This window comes from Saimiri boliviensis, chromosome 7 (genome assembly GCF_048565385.1).
Source record: "Saimiri boliviensis isolate mSaiBol1 chromosome 7, mSaiBol1.pri, whole genome shotgun sequence".
Classification (NCBI taxonomy): Eukaryota; Metazoa; Chordata; class Mammalia; order Primates; family Cebidae; genus Saimiri; species Saimiri boliviensis.
In genome coordinates this window covers 7184597-7198348 of record NC_133455.1, presented here as the reverse complement: position 1 = coordinate 7198348, position 13752 = coordinate 7184597, and the positions used below count along the sequence as shown (strand labels likewise).

The 13752-nt window shown below is 40.6% G+C and overlaps 1 protein-coding gene across 1 annotated transcript in view; it reads left to right on the top strand.

Annotated features, from left to right (window-relative positions):
- The window catches only part of TMEM132B (transmembrane protein 132B), a 484193-nt gene that overhangs the window by 457664 nt on the left and 12777 nt on the right, over positions 1–13752 (top strand). Inside the window, exon 6 of the mRNA XM_010347677.3 lies at positions 11976–12181. Coding sequence (XP_010345979.2) covers positions 11976–12181 — 206 coding nt within the window. The remainder of the gene's footprint in view (positions 1–11975; positions 12182–13752) is intronic.

Here is a 13752-nt window from a genome sequence, read left to right as displayed (position 1 = left end):
TTTTATTATTAAAAAATAGGTTTTTGTTTCATTGATCTTTTGTATATTTTTAAATTTCAAATTCATTTATTTCTGCTCCAATCTTTCTTTTCTTCTACTAACTTTGGGTTTGGTTTGCTTTTTTCTGGTTCTTTAAGATGCAACATTAAATTGTTTATTTGAAGTTTTTCTTCTTTTTTGATGTAGGCACTTACAGCTGTAAACTTCCCTTAGTATTTATTTTGCTGTATCCCATAGGTTTTGTTGTGTTGTGTTTCCATTAACATTAGTTTCAAGAAATTTTTTGATGTTTTTTTCTGAATTTGTTCATTGACCCACTGGTCATTCAGGAGCATGTTGTTTAATATCCATGTATTTGCATAGTTTCCAAAATTCCTCTTGTTATGGATTTCTAGTTTTATTCCATTGTGGTCAGAGAGGATGCTTGACATTATTTAAGATTATAAAAATGTTTTAAGACTCATTTTGTGACCTAACATATTGTCTGTCCTTGAGAATAATCCACGTGCTCAGGAAAAGAATGTATATTCTGCAGCCTTTGGATAAAAATGTTCTGTAAATATCCACTAGATCCATTTGGTCTATAGTGCAGATTAAGTCCAATTTATTTATTTATTTATTTATTTATTTATTTATTTATTTTTAGAGACAGAGTCTCACTCTGTCACCCAAGCTGGAGTGCAGTGGCATGATCTCAGCTCACTGCAACCTCTGCCTCCTGTGTTCAAACAATTCTTCTGCCTCATCATACTGAGTAGCTGGGATTACAGATGCACGCCACCATGTCTGGCTAATTTTTGTATTTTTAGTAGAGATGGTGTTTCACCACGTTGGTCAGGCTGGTCTCGGATTGCTGACCTTGTGATCTGCCTGCCTTGGCCTCCCAAAGTGCTGGGAGTACAGGCATGAACCACCATGCCCAGCCTGTCCAATGTTTCTTTGTTGATTTTCTGTCTAGAAGATCTGTCCAGTGCTGAAATGGAATGTTAAAGTGTCCAACTATTATAGTGTTGCAGTCACTCTCTTTGGCTCTAATATATCTACTTTACATGTCTGAGTGCTCCAGTGTTGGAAGAATATTTAGTTAAAACTGTTATATCCTTTTGCCAAATTGACTCATTTATCATTATATAGTGTCCTTCTTTGTCTCTTCTTATAGTTTGGTCTTGAAGTCAGTTTGTCTGATATAAGTGCAGCTACTCTTGTTCTTTTTTGGTTTCCATGGAATGTCTTTTTCCATTCCTTTATTTTCAGTCTGTGTGTGTCTTTATAGGTGAAATGTGTTTCTTGTAGGCAGCACATTAATGGGTCTTTTTTTTTTTTTTAAATCCATTTAGCCAGTCAGTGTTTTTTGTTTGTTTGTTTGTTTGTTTGTTGTTGTTCAATGCATTTATATTCAATGTTATTATTAAGGACTTTACTCCTTCTGTTCCATTTTGTTATTTGCTTTTTGGTTGTTTTATACTATTCTCTTCCTTCTTTTTTTTCTTCTTTTCTTCTTTCTTGTGAAGGTGATTTTTTGTGGTCATACAATTTACTTTCTTACTTTTTATCTCTTATATATTTGTTACATGTTTTTTGGTTTGAGGTTACCATGAAACTTGCAAATACTATCTTATAACCCATTGTTTTAAACTGATAGCAGCTTAACACTGTTTGCAAAAACAAAGAAGCAAAAAGAAAACTAATTAAAAATTCTACAGATTAACTTCATCCCCCTACTTTTAAACTTTTTGTTGTTTCTGTTTATATTTTATTGTACTGTCTATATCCTGAAGAGTTGTTACAGTTATTATTTTTGATTGGTTCATCATTAAGTCTTTCTACTTAGGATAAGAGTAGTTTATCCATCATAGTTACAGTGTTAATAATATTTTGTATTTTTCTGGGTACTTACTATTACCTGTGAGTTTTGTACTTTCAGGTGATTACTTACTACTCTTTAATGTCCTTTTCTTCCTGATTGAAATACTGCCTTTAGCATTTCCTATAGGACAGGCTGTTGTTGATGAAATCCCTCAGCTTTTGCTCACATGGGAAAGTCTTTATTTCTCCTTTATGTTTGAAGGATATTTTGGCCAGATATACTATTCTAGTGTCAAAGGTTTTTTTTTTTCTTCTTTCAGCACTTTAAATATGTCATGCCACTCTCTTCTGGCCTTTAAGGTTTTTACTGAAAATTCTGCTGCTAGAGGTATTGAAGCTCCATTGTATCTATTTGTTTCTTTTCTCTTGCTATTTTTAGGATCAATTCTTTATCCTTGATATTGCAGAGTTTGATTATTAAATACCTTGTAGTAATCTTCTTTGGGTTAAATCTTCTTGGTGTTCTGTAACCTTCTTGTACTTGGATAGTCACTTTTGTTTTTCTAGGTTCGAGAAGGTTTCTGTCATTATTCCTCTGAAAGTTTCTACCCCATCTCTTTCTATACCTCTTTGAGGCCAACAACTCTCAGATTTGTTTTCTTGAGATTATTTTCTAGATCTTGTAGGTGTGCTCCTGCCCCTCCTCAAGCTGTAGTGTGTCTGGCATGTATTCTTATCCTTTCTTCAGGGTAGAGCTTTCTGTTTCCTTTTCTTTAGATGCAATGAGTTTCCATAGTATCCTGATTGACAGTTTTTATTATACTTCTGCCTGAAGACTAACACTTTGGTCCCATAGGGGAAATAGAAGAGATGAAACTGCAGAAATTTAGCACTGACTGCAGTTTCTCTCTGCAGCCAGAATCATGAGGGAACCTGTCTTGGGATTATCTCACATCTTCTCTCCAAGTGTCTGCTGAGATTCTTAGAACCTGCAAGAGGGTGCTAACTCTCCTGTATTTACAGTCTCCTGGGTCTTTATACTCTCACAGTAGCTCACAGTTGTTCTGTAGAAATATATCTAAAAGCTTTACTTGAATCCTTCTTATCAGCTTACGTGGCATTCAGCAGTGTCTACCCCAGGGAAGCAAATGCTTAATATAGATTTCTGCCTGCAGGCATATGTCTTTCTCCAGATTACAGGTTAGTTTGTTACCCTGCAGCTACAGTTCTCAGACAACTCACTGAAAATTGTTAATTTGTAGTTTGATAAGGGTGGGAAAATTGCTTTTCAGCACTCTATATTTCTGAGTTGAAACTGGGGACCCGGCTGTCTTAATTTTGTCTCTGATCTTTATCAGAGTATAATCCAGGCTGCTTTAAATATTAAAAAACTAAGAATGAACTCAACATATAGAGGGGATCAGAGGATACTCAACATAGGGAGGGAATCAGAGATCCAAACTTATTTCTTTAGCTTTATGAACTCCGAATATCGGAGACAAGTTCTAGTCAACTTAGTAAGTTTATTTTGCCAAGGTTAAGGACGCATGCTCATGACACGGCCTCAGGAGGTCCTGACCACATGTCCCAAGGTGGTCGGGGCACAGCTTGCTTTTATACATTTTAGGGAGACATGAGACATCAATCAATATATGTAAGATGAACACTGGTTCACTTCGGAAAGACGAGACAACTGGAAGCAAAGGGGGTGGGGGTGGAGGGACAACTCAAAGTTAGTAGGGGACTTCCAGGTCATAGGTAGGTAAGAGAAAGATTGTTGCATTGGTTTGAGTTTCTAATTAGCCTTTCCAAAGGAGGCAATCAGATATGCATTTATCTCAGTGAGCTGAGGGATGGTTTTGAATAGAATGGGAGGCAGGTTTGCCCTGACTAGTTCCCAGCTTATCTTTTTCCTTTAGCTTAGTGATTTTGGGGTCTCCAGGATTATTTCCCTTTCACAGCTTGAATTCTGAACCTCTCTTCCTGACCTCTAAACTCATGTATCTAACCTCTTAACATTTTTATTCCGATATCTAATAAGCATTTTGAATTCAACATTTTCAAAACTGAAGTCTGGATTCTTTCTCTCTTCCCTAAATATACATCTTGTGCTGCCTTCTCCTATCACAGGGATAGGAGCTCCATTCTTTTGGTTGCTCAGGCCCAAAACTCAGAAACCTCATGTGACTTCTCCCTCTCACTCATTCAAAATCCATTTTAGTATCAAATCCCATCTCATCACCTCTGTCACTACCACTGCGATTGAAGCCACCTTCATGTCTCTATTGGATGGGTTGAGTAAGCCTCTGGATGGTCTCCCTACCTGCCAGAGGTATCATTAGTTTTGTTGGCTGAAGCCACATTTTTGCTCCAAATACGACAAAACTCATTACACTTACCGGAGTAAAATACACGCCCTTGGCTTCTTCTCTGATCTCACTTCCCCTATCTTGGCTCATTTCCTTTCAGCTATTTTTCCTTTTTTATTGACCCTTGAATATGGCAGGAACAGTCCTGTCTCAGGGCCGTCACACTTCATGTGTCCTCTGGTTTGAATGACCTTCTGCACATCTTCCTGACTCACGTCCTCACTTCAGTCAGGTCTCTACTCAAATATTACTTCTCCAAAGGGCCCTTTCTTTTCTATTCTAATTAAAATAACATATTCTATCATCACTGTCCATTCTCTTCCTTGCTTCATTTTTTTCTTTCAAGCCTGTTTTACTGCCTGGTATTATACTATATATCTACATGTTGTTTAATTTGTCTGTCTCCCCTGTTAGACTATCAGTTTCATAAAAACAGGAACTGTATTCCTCATTGCTCTGCTCTCAGCACCTAGGACAGTTCTTGAGTCTTAGTCAACAACAAATAAATATTTATTGAATGAATAGATGCTTTATTCCTGTTTTACAGATGAGGGATCTTAGGCAAAGAAAGGTTACATTTTGACAAAATACATTGAAACTCTGAGCTTAGTTTCTAATCCCTCCAAACAAAAGAATGTTGGAGCTGGAAATTTAGGTTCCTTAAGGTTCACAGATGCAGAATCTGGGCATCAGAGATTGGGGAGCAACTTGCTTAGAAGTGGTGAAGGGAAGCGTTGAGGTGAGGACCCAGGTCTCTGGGCTTCAATCTGTGGCACTGAACTTCCCTCTGAGCTTCCCCTGGACATGGGGGTTTACTTAAAGGAATGCGAAAATTACTAATTAAATATTATTTTGTGTTAAGTTCTGCTTCTGCCATGTAGGAATTGGTTCTGAGAACGGACAGTTCTTCCATAGATTACAACTATGAACTCAGGGTAAAACCAGAAAATAAAAATCTCTAATGAGTAAACAAAAGCATGAGTATTTTGAAGTGGAGTCAAACTTGGAGAAAGTGTCCAGAACAGGGAATTTTCCTGATTTGTTGGCCTTTGCCTTGAGGACACCTGCATTTACAGCAATGAAGTGGGCAAATTAAACTGCCATAGAAACTCTTCCATCATTGTGGCTGAAAGCAACCAGGGAAAAGAGCGTGGGGTAACCACTGACACAGGTAACAATAAGGATGACTCTGTGAGAAAAGCCAGACGTATAGAGTACATATTGTGATTCCATTTATATAAAATTCTAGAAAATGAAAATGAATCTGCAGTGATGAAAAGCACATCACTGGTTGCCCAGGGCTAGGAGAAGAGGGAGCCATGGACTGAAAAGAGGCATTGGGATCTGTTTTTGGGATAACAATGTTCTGTCTATAGTGTTTTCATGGGTGGACACTGCCAAACTCATTGAACTTTATCCTTTAAATGGATACATTGTATTCAACATAAATTATAACTCAATCTGGTTGATAACAAGTACTGGTGTGTGTATTTAAGTCTTGCCTTTCCCAACAGCCTGTGGTCCTCTGGAGGAAGGGCCATGTCTTCCTTGCCTGGGCTACAATGAAGTAGTAAGGCAGTGCTGAGGAGGCCTCGGGCACAGACTGAGTGCGAAACCATGCTCTGCCTTTCCAGCAGCCTCTTCTTGGTCTCAGCCTACCCTCAGTAATATAGGGACAAAAATGTAATGTACAGAGTATTTGGAGAGGTTAATGGGTATAATTCTACATAAAATTTTGAAAACAATGCAGAGTTCATAGTAAGAATTTAGTACATGATCGATATTATTATTCCTTTTGGCATGTATTAATAGTTAAAAACTGAAGGTAAAATAAATATTTTTGAGTATATGCTGCACCTCAGACACAGTATACTTTGTTAAACTCAGTAATACATACAAAGTGTTTGATTCATGTAAGTGAATATCAAAGGTTTTTCTCTACATAGTCTTGATTCTTTTTGTCTCAATATAGAATTTCAGCATTGTTTGTAAGTTTGTGAGAAACATACCATCTGATTCTGTAGCATTTTTTTCTTCTAATATAGCAGCACATGTCTTGGGTTGGGAGAGGGATCATGAGGAAAGCCTAATGCACAGTCAGCCTCCCATCAGCACAGGCAGGTGGGTCAACAGTGTGGCGAACACAGAGGGTAGCTGGTGCACAGAGTAAATTCTTGCTTCTTTTAAAAATAGAACATGAAGTAAATGATGTGTCTTACAAGATACCCAAAGGAAACATATACACATCTGGAGAGCCCCTTTTAGCCTCTTTTTTTTAAATAAAGTAATGTAGTTGCAAAAGTGTAATTTGACAGTAAAAATATTAACCTCTAAAGGCAACTTTCTTAAGATGACATTTACAAGCTATCTCACACATGCTCACAGATTAACATGACACAAATCATCTGTTTTCAATCTCCATGTTCCTGTCCTCAGCTCTTCTTATATTAGGATTGACAGCATTTGGTTTTTGATGTTCCTCTTGGGGCTCAGAGAACCCTGAAGGTATCATTTTAATGAATGATGGGAATCTGACTCTGATCTTTATTTTGCTATGTCTTCCTGTCATCTCCTCACATCTCTCCTCTCCCTGCCAATAAAACACACATGTACCTCATACACAGAGATCTTAATTCCCAGTTAAAAGGCCAAATTGATCACTGGGAATCCAAGGCCTCACATTTATCAGCTTTGTTCCTTCTCGTCTATCTTCTCCCATAATATATGAAATCACTTTCATTTTTCTTATTGCCATTACCACGATAAGCTTGTGTAAGCTTTCTTACATATACACACACTGCTGGTGGTGTGTACAGAAATGAATGGGTCCCAGAGGAAACAGCTGTGACGTATTCATTCACACACTCAGCATCTATTTAGTGAACACCTTCTGTGTGCCTAGCACTGTGCTATTAGCAGAGACAGCAGGGAAAAGGAGAAAGGTCCATGTTCTGAAGCAGATTACCTTTGGGTGGAGAAGATAGATAAGAAACAACCAGGAGCATTACGAGACTGCTAATTATTGTGAAGAAGTACGTTATATAACAGAGCAATCTGGCTGGGCTCAGTGGCTTACGCCTGTAATCCCAGAACTTTGGGAGGCCAAGACAGGCAGATCACGAGGTCAGGAGTTCGAGACCAGCCTGGCCAAGATGGTGAACCCTGTCTCTACTAAAAACACAAAAATTAGCCAGGACATTAGTGGGCGCCTGTAATTGCAGCTATTCAGGAGGCTGGGGTAGGAGAATCGCTTGAACCCAGGAGGTGGAGGTTGCAGTGAGCAGAAATTGCTCTATTGCACTCTAGTCTGGGCAACAGAGTGAGACTCCATCACACACACACACACACACACACACACACACACACACACAGAGCAATCTGGTGCGATTAATACAGTGTAAGTGGTCTAAGTAATGGAGCCATGTTGTGAATTTAGTGTACACAGTAGCACAACAGCGAATTAGATACAGGAAAATAGTGTAACATAGATGGAGAGCAACCAGAGGTGGGTGCCAACTTTAAATTAGGAATGTCTCAGGGAACTCATTCTGAGGAGTGGCATTTGAGATGCAGTCCTGTGTCATTTATAATCCCTTTTGGTGGAAAATAACAAAACCACGTAGACCATCATGACTTTACCAACAAGAAAGACAATCACCTGATAAGATGCCTCACAATCAGGGGTCCAGGTAGGCTGGTCCAGCGGCCCCTCCAGGTCATCAAGCGCCCGGGTTCCATAGCTCCCAGGGTCAGCATGGTCCACGTCCAGCTCCTTCGGGGCTCTGGGATCCCTGCAGTTCCTGTCATCATTTCCTACGCAACAACATCCGGTCAGAGGAGAAGGGGACACTTCTGGTGAGTCTCTTTGATCAAGGAGATGTTTCACAGAAGCCATAGTAGCCTTCTCACAGCTCACTGGCCAGAGTAATAGCACATGCTTTTCCCTAAACCAATCACTGGTAAGGAGGATGGAGATTTAATGATGGAGTTAGGGAGGGCTGGGGTGAATAGAAGGCCATCAATTTCCTGAAGAAAATCTTATTAGTATTAGAAAAGAGGAAAGTGTGTGTGTGTTGGGCAGAGGTGCTGGTGCATAGTTGACTGGTTAGTAGGAAACCAGTTATGAAGGACATCAGATCACATTCCTGGGAAGACCATGGCATAGCCTTCGGATGGGGCTAAGCCTAGGCGAGCTCAGAGGAGCAGTGAAGACCCATGAGGAGGGGCCTGTGCCAGGCAGGGAGGGCATGCAAGGTGTGGCCAAGAGAAGGAGGCAGGTCCAGAGCATTAGGGCCTGGTAGGCTCCTATAAGGAGTTTGGATAGTATCTGGTGTAGCACAAGAAGTCCCTGGAGAGGACAGAGATGATCAGGCAGAGGAGACAGCCTGGGGCCAGTAGTCAGCAATCAAGTGCTGGCTCACAGAATTACACACATGCAAGACGCTGTACAAGAGGCGGTCACTTTCTCTAAGATGGATTCAGTACAGGTAAAATGGTTACCTGTTTTTGGCACCCACCTTGTGGCGTTACCATGGGGCTTATTGCATTGAAAGGAGAGTGTTGCAGCAATGAGGTCCTGTACAAATATGAGCTTTTTTGTGCAGTCAGTTCTCATTATTTGAGATCATTATGAAATCCCTGTGAACACTGAATTAGTAAGTACTGAACCTTTGCTTCTAGGAGAAACACACACACACACACACACACACACACACACACGCACACACTTCTAATAGTCTATAATCTTCTATTTCAAAAGAGATATTGAAGTTTGGAAGTGTTAGGTGACTTGTCTGAGGCTGCCTCACTAACAGATGCCAGAGTAGGGATTCAGATTCTGTCCCACTGGATCCAGAGCCCCAGCTGAAGCTTCTGCACAGCACTCCACTGCTCCCTGTGTTGTCCATGCTCTGATCTTTGTATGAGAGCTGGGACAAGAAGGCAGAGCACTTGTTTGACCTCAGCTGGGGATGCCTGCATGGGGCAGGTGGCTCAAAGTTTTCCCCTCTCTGTGCAGTTCCACAAATGACCAAAAAGGCACCACAAGTACTGACTTTGGGGTTACTTTTAGGGAGTAGATGAGTTTGCACATATGGAATACACAAATAATGAGGGTCATCTGTAATTGGTGAGACCATGAGGTGCCAAACTCTGGCTTCTGTATATCTAATATGTCCTTTGTACATTGTTAGAATCTCAGGTCTTAGCATTCAATATGATTAGCCTTATTTGTGCTGTTTTAATTGAATTTAAAATGGAGGACATGCACTTTTTTAAGGGTAGGCATATCCTAGGAGAAAAAACTCTAAAGATAGTCAACATAAAGAAGTCACCTAAGTCCTCTTACATTGTTATGTTTTAAATTAATTTATTTTTTCCATATGGGCTGTACATCACTTCCTAAAAGATGGGGCAGGTTTAAGTCTGTATGTGCTCCTTAAGGATACAGACAGTTACGTTATTTCATTCCTTATGAACATAGAAAGAACCTCACAGTTTCCAAAACTGATGTGTTCTTTCCAGTAGGATGTGATTCAGAGTGATTTCAAGTGTGATTGGGGGTGGGTGGGTAGCAGTAAACAAGGGAGAACCATGATTTTCCACAAATGCAGGAGGGTTGAGGTCTGCAGCATGGAGCGTTGGATTGAGAAAACTCTAGCAATAGGTGACAACTACCTGAGCTAGGGAGAAATGACAGCAGAACTCCCCAATGTATCCACTGCAGGCTTCTAAATCATAGGGAACCTCAATCTATTTTCTTCTGAGCAGGGTTAAGGGGGCTTCACTCTCTTGAGATACCATGCATGCCACGGGCTGAAAAAGCAATGAGTTCAAGGGAGATTAGATGTCTTACTGAGCCTTCACCTTCTCCTAGTGTAGTACTTCCCTGGGAAGGCAGAGATTTCCTTCTAATAGGGCTTCCACACCTTGAGTACCTAAATGGATGGCAGTCAGGCTTAGCATTGTGTCAACAACTATTGAAAATACTGTAAGAACACGATCCTAAATGGAAATCTTGTTCTGATGTTCTCTTTACAGTCCTGGGCACAATGAAGCAGATTTAACTGCCCCAAACATGCTCTAAAATATAGCTAATTTGCTTGGTTCTTTGTTGGTTTTCTCTCTCTTTTTATAAAGTAAAGCAAAGAGAGGGATAGAAGTAGATTTTTTTTCTTTTTTAATTTGAAAAGTTAAAGAAATGCCATATTCAGCTCTCCTTGGAATTTGGGGATGAGAGACACATTAGCTCTCAGGCCTAATGGTAGCTCTATCCAGTACCAAATTAGGGCTGGAGGGAAAAAGACTTGAGATTGCTAAGTTCTGACAGGATAGGAAAGGGGCTCCACAAATGAATGTAGCTGGATTACAGTAGCTCTCCAGCAATCCTTGTTCATTGTTTTATGGACTATCAAGTCAAAGTCATAATGGTTTCAGCAGATCTCCCAATTAGTGGCCTACATTAATGATACCTAAATATTCATAAAGACATTATTGGTGTTGAGAAGTGGAAGTGACAAGGATCCATCCCTGTGACTGGGGGTGCAGGGCGAGTCCTCAGTGTCCCATTAACTATGTTCTCCTTGGTTTCAATGTTGAGCTACAGTGTAGAGCTGTTAGCTGGCAAAAGGCCGATTTCTTCATTTCCAAGGGAGCACATTCATATTAGTGCCGTTTTTTTCAGGGTCAGGGGGAGGTGATAATTTATCTCAAATAACTTTGACGTTTACTCTTTAAGTTTGGAAGTTGGCACTTCTGACATTGTGCTTGAGTCATTCACTTGACCATGTCAGATAGGCAGCTGGGCGTGTGTGTCTGGGACTCAGAAGGGAGGCCTCAGGAGTAGTTGCAGACTGAAGTGAGGAAAAGAAGCAATAAGAGTAAGTCCTACTTTCTGGCTAGCAAAAATGGGGCTCTGGTGGCCCCACTGGTTGAGGTGGGGGCCCGGCCAGCAGCCCAGGCTTGATTCTGCCCCTCAGCAGTATGAATGCAAAGGTTGCACACTATTTTTTTTTATTTTGTGTCCTCTGCTCATGAAATGATTTGTGATCTCTATTTCTTCTCTCCACCTAGATACATAGATACATTTTTCTGACTGTCCAGGAGAGAAACTCAGCAACAATTTATTTGCTTATCCTGAAATAAAATGGGGACTTAAATTGTCTAATACTCAACCTACTAAAGCATGCACATTAGAGAGGGCACCCCCAAGTGCTGAGTCAAAAGACCATGGCGAAATGCCCCATTCATTCTGCAAAATTATAGCTGAATGGGGCAAAATAATTATATCCATGTTTCTAATGCATTTCACAACTATTTCGCCTACCAGGATTTTAATCTAGTGCAAAGCTCTCCTGATTTTTCAGAGATCCTCAGTGTGACTTGAATAATGTGGATTTTTAGTAACATAAAAACCTTTTATACATCTTCAGATATGGTGCACGAGTGAACTATGAGGCACCTGGGGTTTGATTAATGATCGTTTGAGTACATAAAAAAGGTAAGGTAAAGAAAAACACACATATACACCAAAGGCAACAGAGGTTATATAACTCCCTTAAATTATGTTAATGGTTTTACTTGTCAGTATTTTGTAATACAAAATAGTTTTCCTGGGGTCTATTTGTCAGTATTTGTCAGTAATTAGTGCCTACAAATTACCTTTTATACAAGTCCTGTTCATCGGGTTGTTTTGGTGTCTAATAAATCAGAGCTGCTGAAGTTCATGAACTTTCCCTGTTGTTGGTTTTTGCTTGTGCTTTTCCTCCTGATGCATCTCAAGGTTCTACCTCCTCCCCAAAGGTTTCCAACAACTGTGATTCCATTTTTGTGAATGGGAAGGAAATGAAGAGCAAAGTGGACACGATTGTGAACTTCACCCACCAGCACTTCACCTCCCAGTTCGAGGTCACTGTCTGGGCGCCCAGACTCCCCCTGCAGATTGAGATCTCAGACACAGAGCTGAGCCAGATCAAGGGCTGGAGGATCCCGGTGGCTGCCAATAGAAGGTGAGGAATCAAAGAGAAGACTCTGAATTTGATTGTCCTGGGGCCCAGATCTTTGTGGGAAGCAAACTGACCCTCAGGGACTCAAGCCCTTGGGAAGCAACATCCCCGGTGGGAAGCATGGTCTGGGCTTTGGGTTCAGATGGATCTAACTTGAGTACTTACTAGCAACTGGACATGAGGAAATTATAATGAAAATAGTAATAATAATAATAGTAACAACCTCATAGAATAGTTGCTAGGATTCAGTAAAATGAGTGCAATGCATAACAAGTACCTAGCACAAGATGTGGCAATTAGGACATAGCTGTTTTCTGCTCCCCATTTCACTATTGTTCATTCCTACATTATTTGCTCTCAGTTCCCCTGCTTGTAAATGTCAGCCTTCATCCATGGAGCACAGTACAGTTGGTTAAGAGTGTGGGCTGTGGGATAAGGCTGCCTGCGTTTTTTATTCCCCTGCCAACCACCTGGGGAAGTCTTCATTTTACTGCCGAATTTCAACCCCAGCTTTACAACTTGTACCTGTGTGATGTTGGACGTGTGATTTAACCTATTTGTCAGTTTCTTCTATCAGTTAGGGATGATAACATTACTGAAGCGTTGTCCCAAGAGCTCAGTGAATGGATACATACTATGGTAGACTGTTCTAAAGATGACTTTCCTTCCCATTATTCCCATCTCCTGCTTCTTCAAACACTAATCTGGTAGTGCTGGGAGGTGGAGGGGCATTTTACAGATGTAACTATAATCTCAAATCAATGGACCTTAAAATACAGAGATTTTCCAGGAGTTGGGACCCATCAGATAAGTCCTCTGAAAGCAGAGAGTTCCTGCCAACTGGTAGCAGAAGGGGACGTTGGGAAGATTTGAGGATGAGAACAACTTGATGATGTATTGCTGGCTTTGAATGAGGATTGAGCCACTTGCTGAGCAATGTGGGTAATCTTTAGTAGCTGAGAGCAGCCTCCAAATGACAACCAGCCAGGAAACGGGGCCTCAGTTCTATAACTTTAGGAACAGAATTCTGCCAACAGCCTGGCTGATCTTAGAAGAGGATTCTCCCCTAGCACGTCCAGATAAGAGACCAGCCCAGTGACGCCTTAATTTTGAACTTGTAAATCTCTGTGTAGAGAATTCAGTAGAGCTTGCCTGGATTACTGGCTGCAGAACTGTGAGTGTGTTGGTCTGGGCATTGTTTTGAACCATGAAGCTTGAGATTATTTGTTACACAGCAATAGAAAACGAATGCAGAGATTGCTGCTCAGTGGTGGAGTATGTACTGTAACGCATACCTCAAATGTGAGCATGCCTTTGGAATCAGGCAGTGAGTGGAGGCTGGAAGATTTTGAGGGGCATAATGGAAAAAGCCTCAACTGCCTTGAACAGATTGTTAGTAGAACAATGTTAATAGAAACATGTTAAAGACGGTGTACATGATGCATGAGGATCATCGCAGGGTAATCCCAAATCACCTTACAGAAAGCTGAGATCATTGTGGACAAATGGTAAGTAGAAATCTGAACTTCAGAAACGCTGCCAGTGAGGATTCAGGGGGAGGTGAGGAACATGGA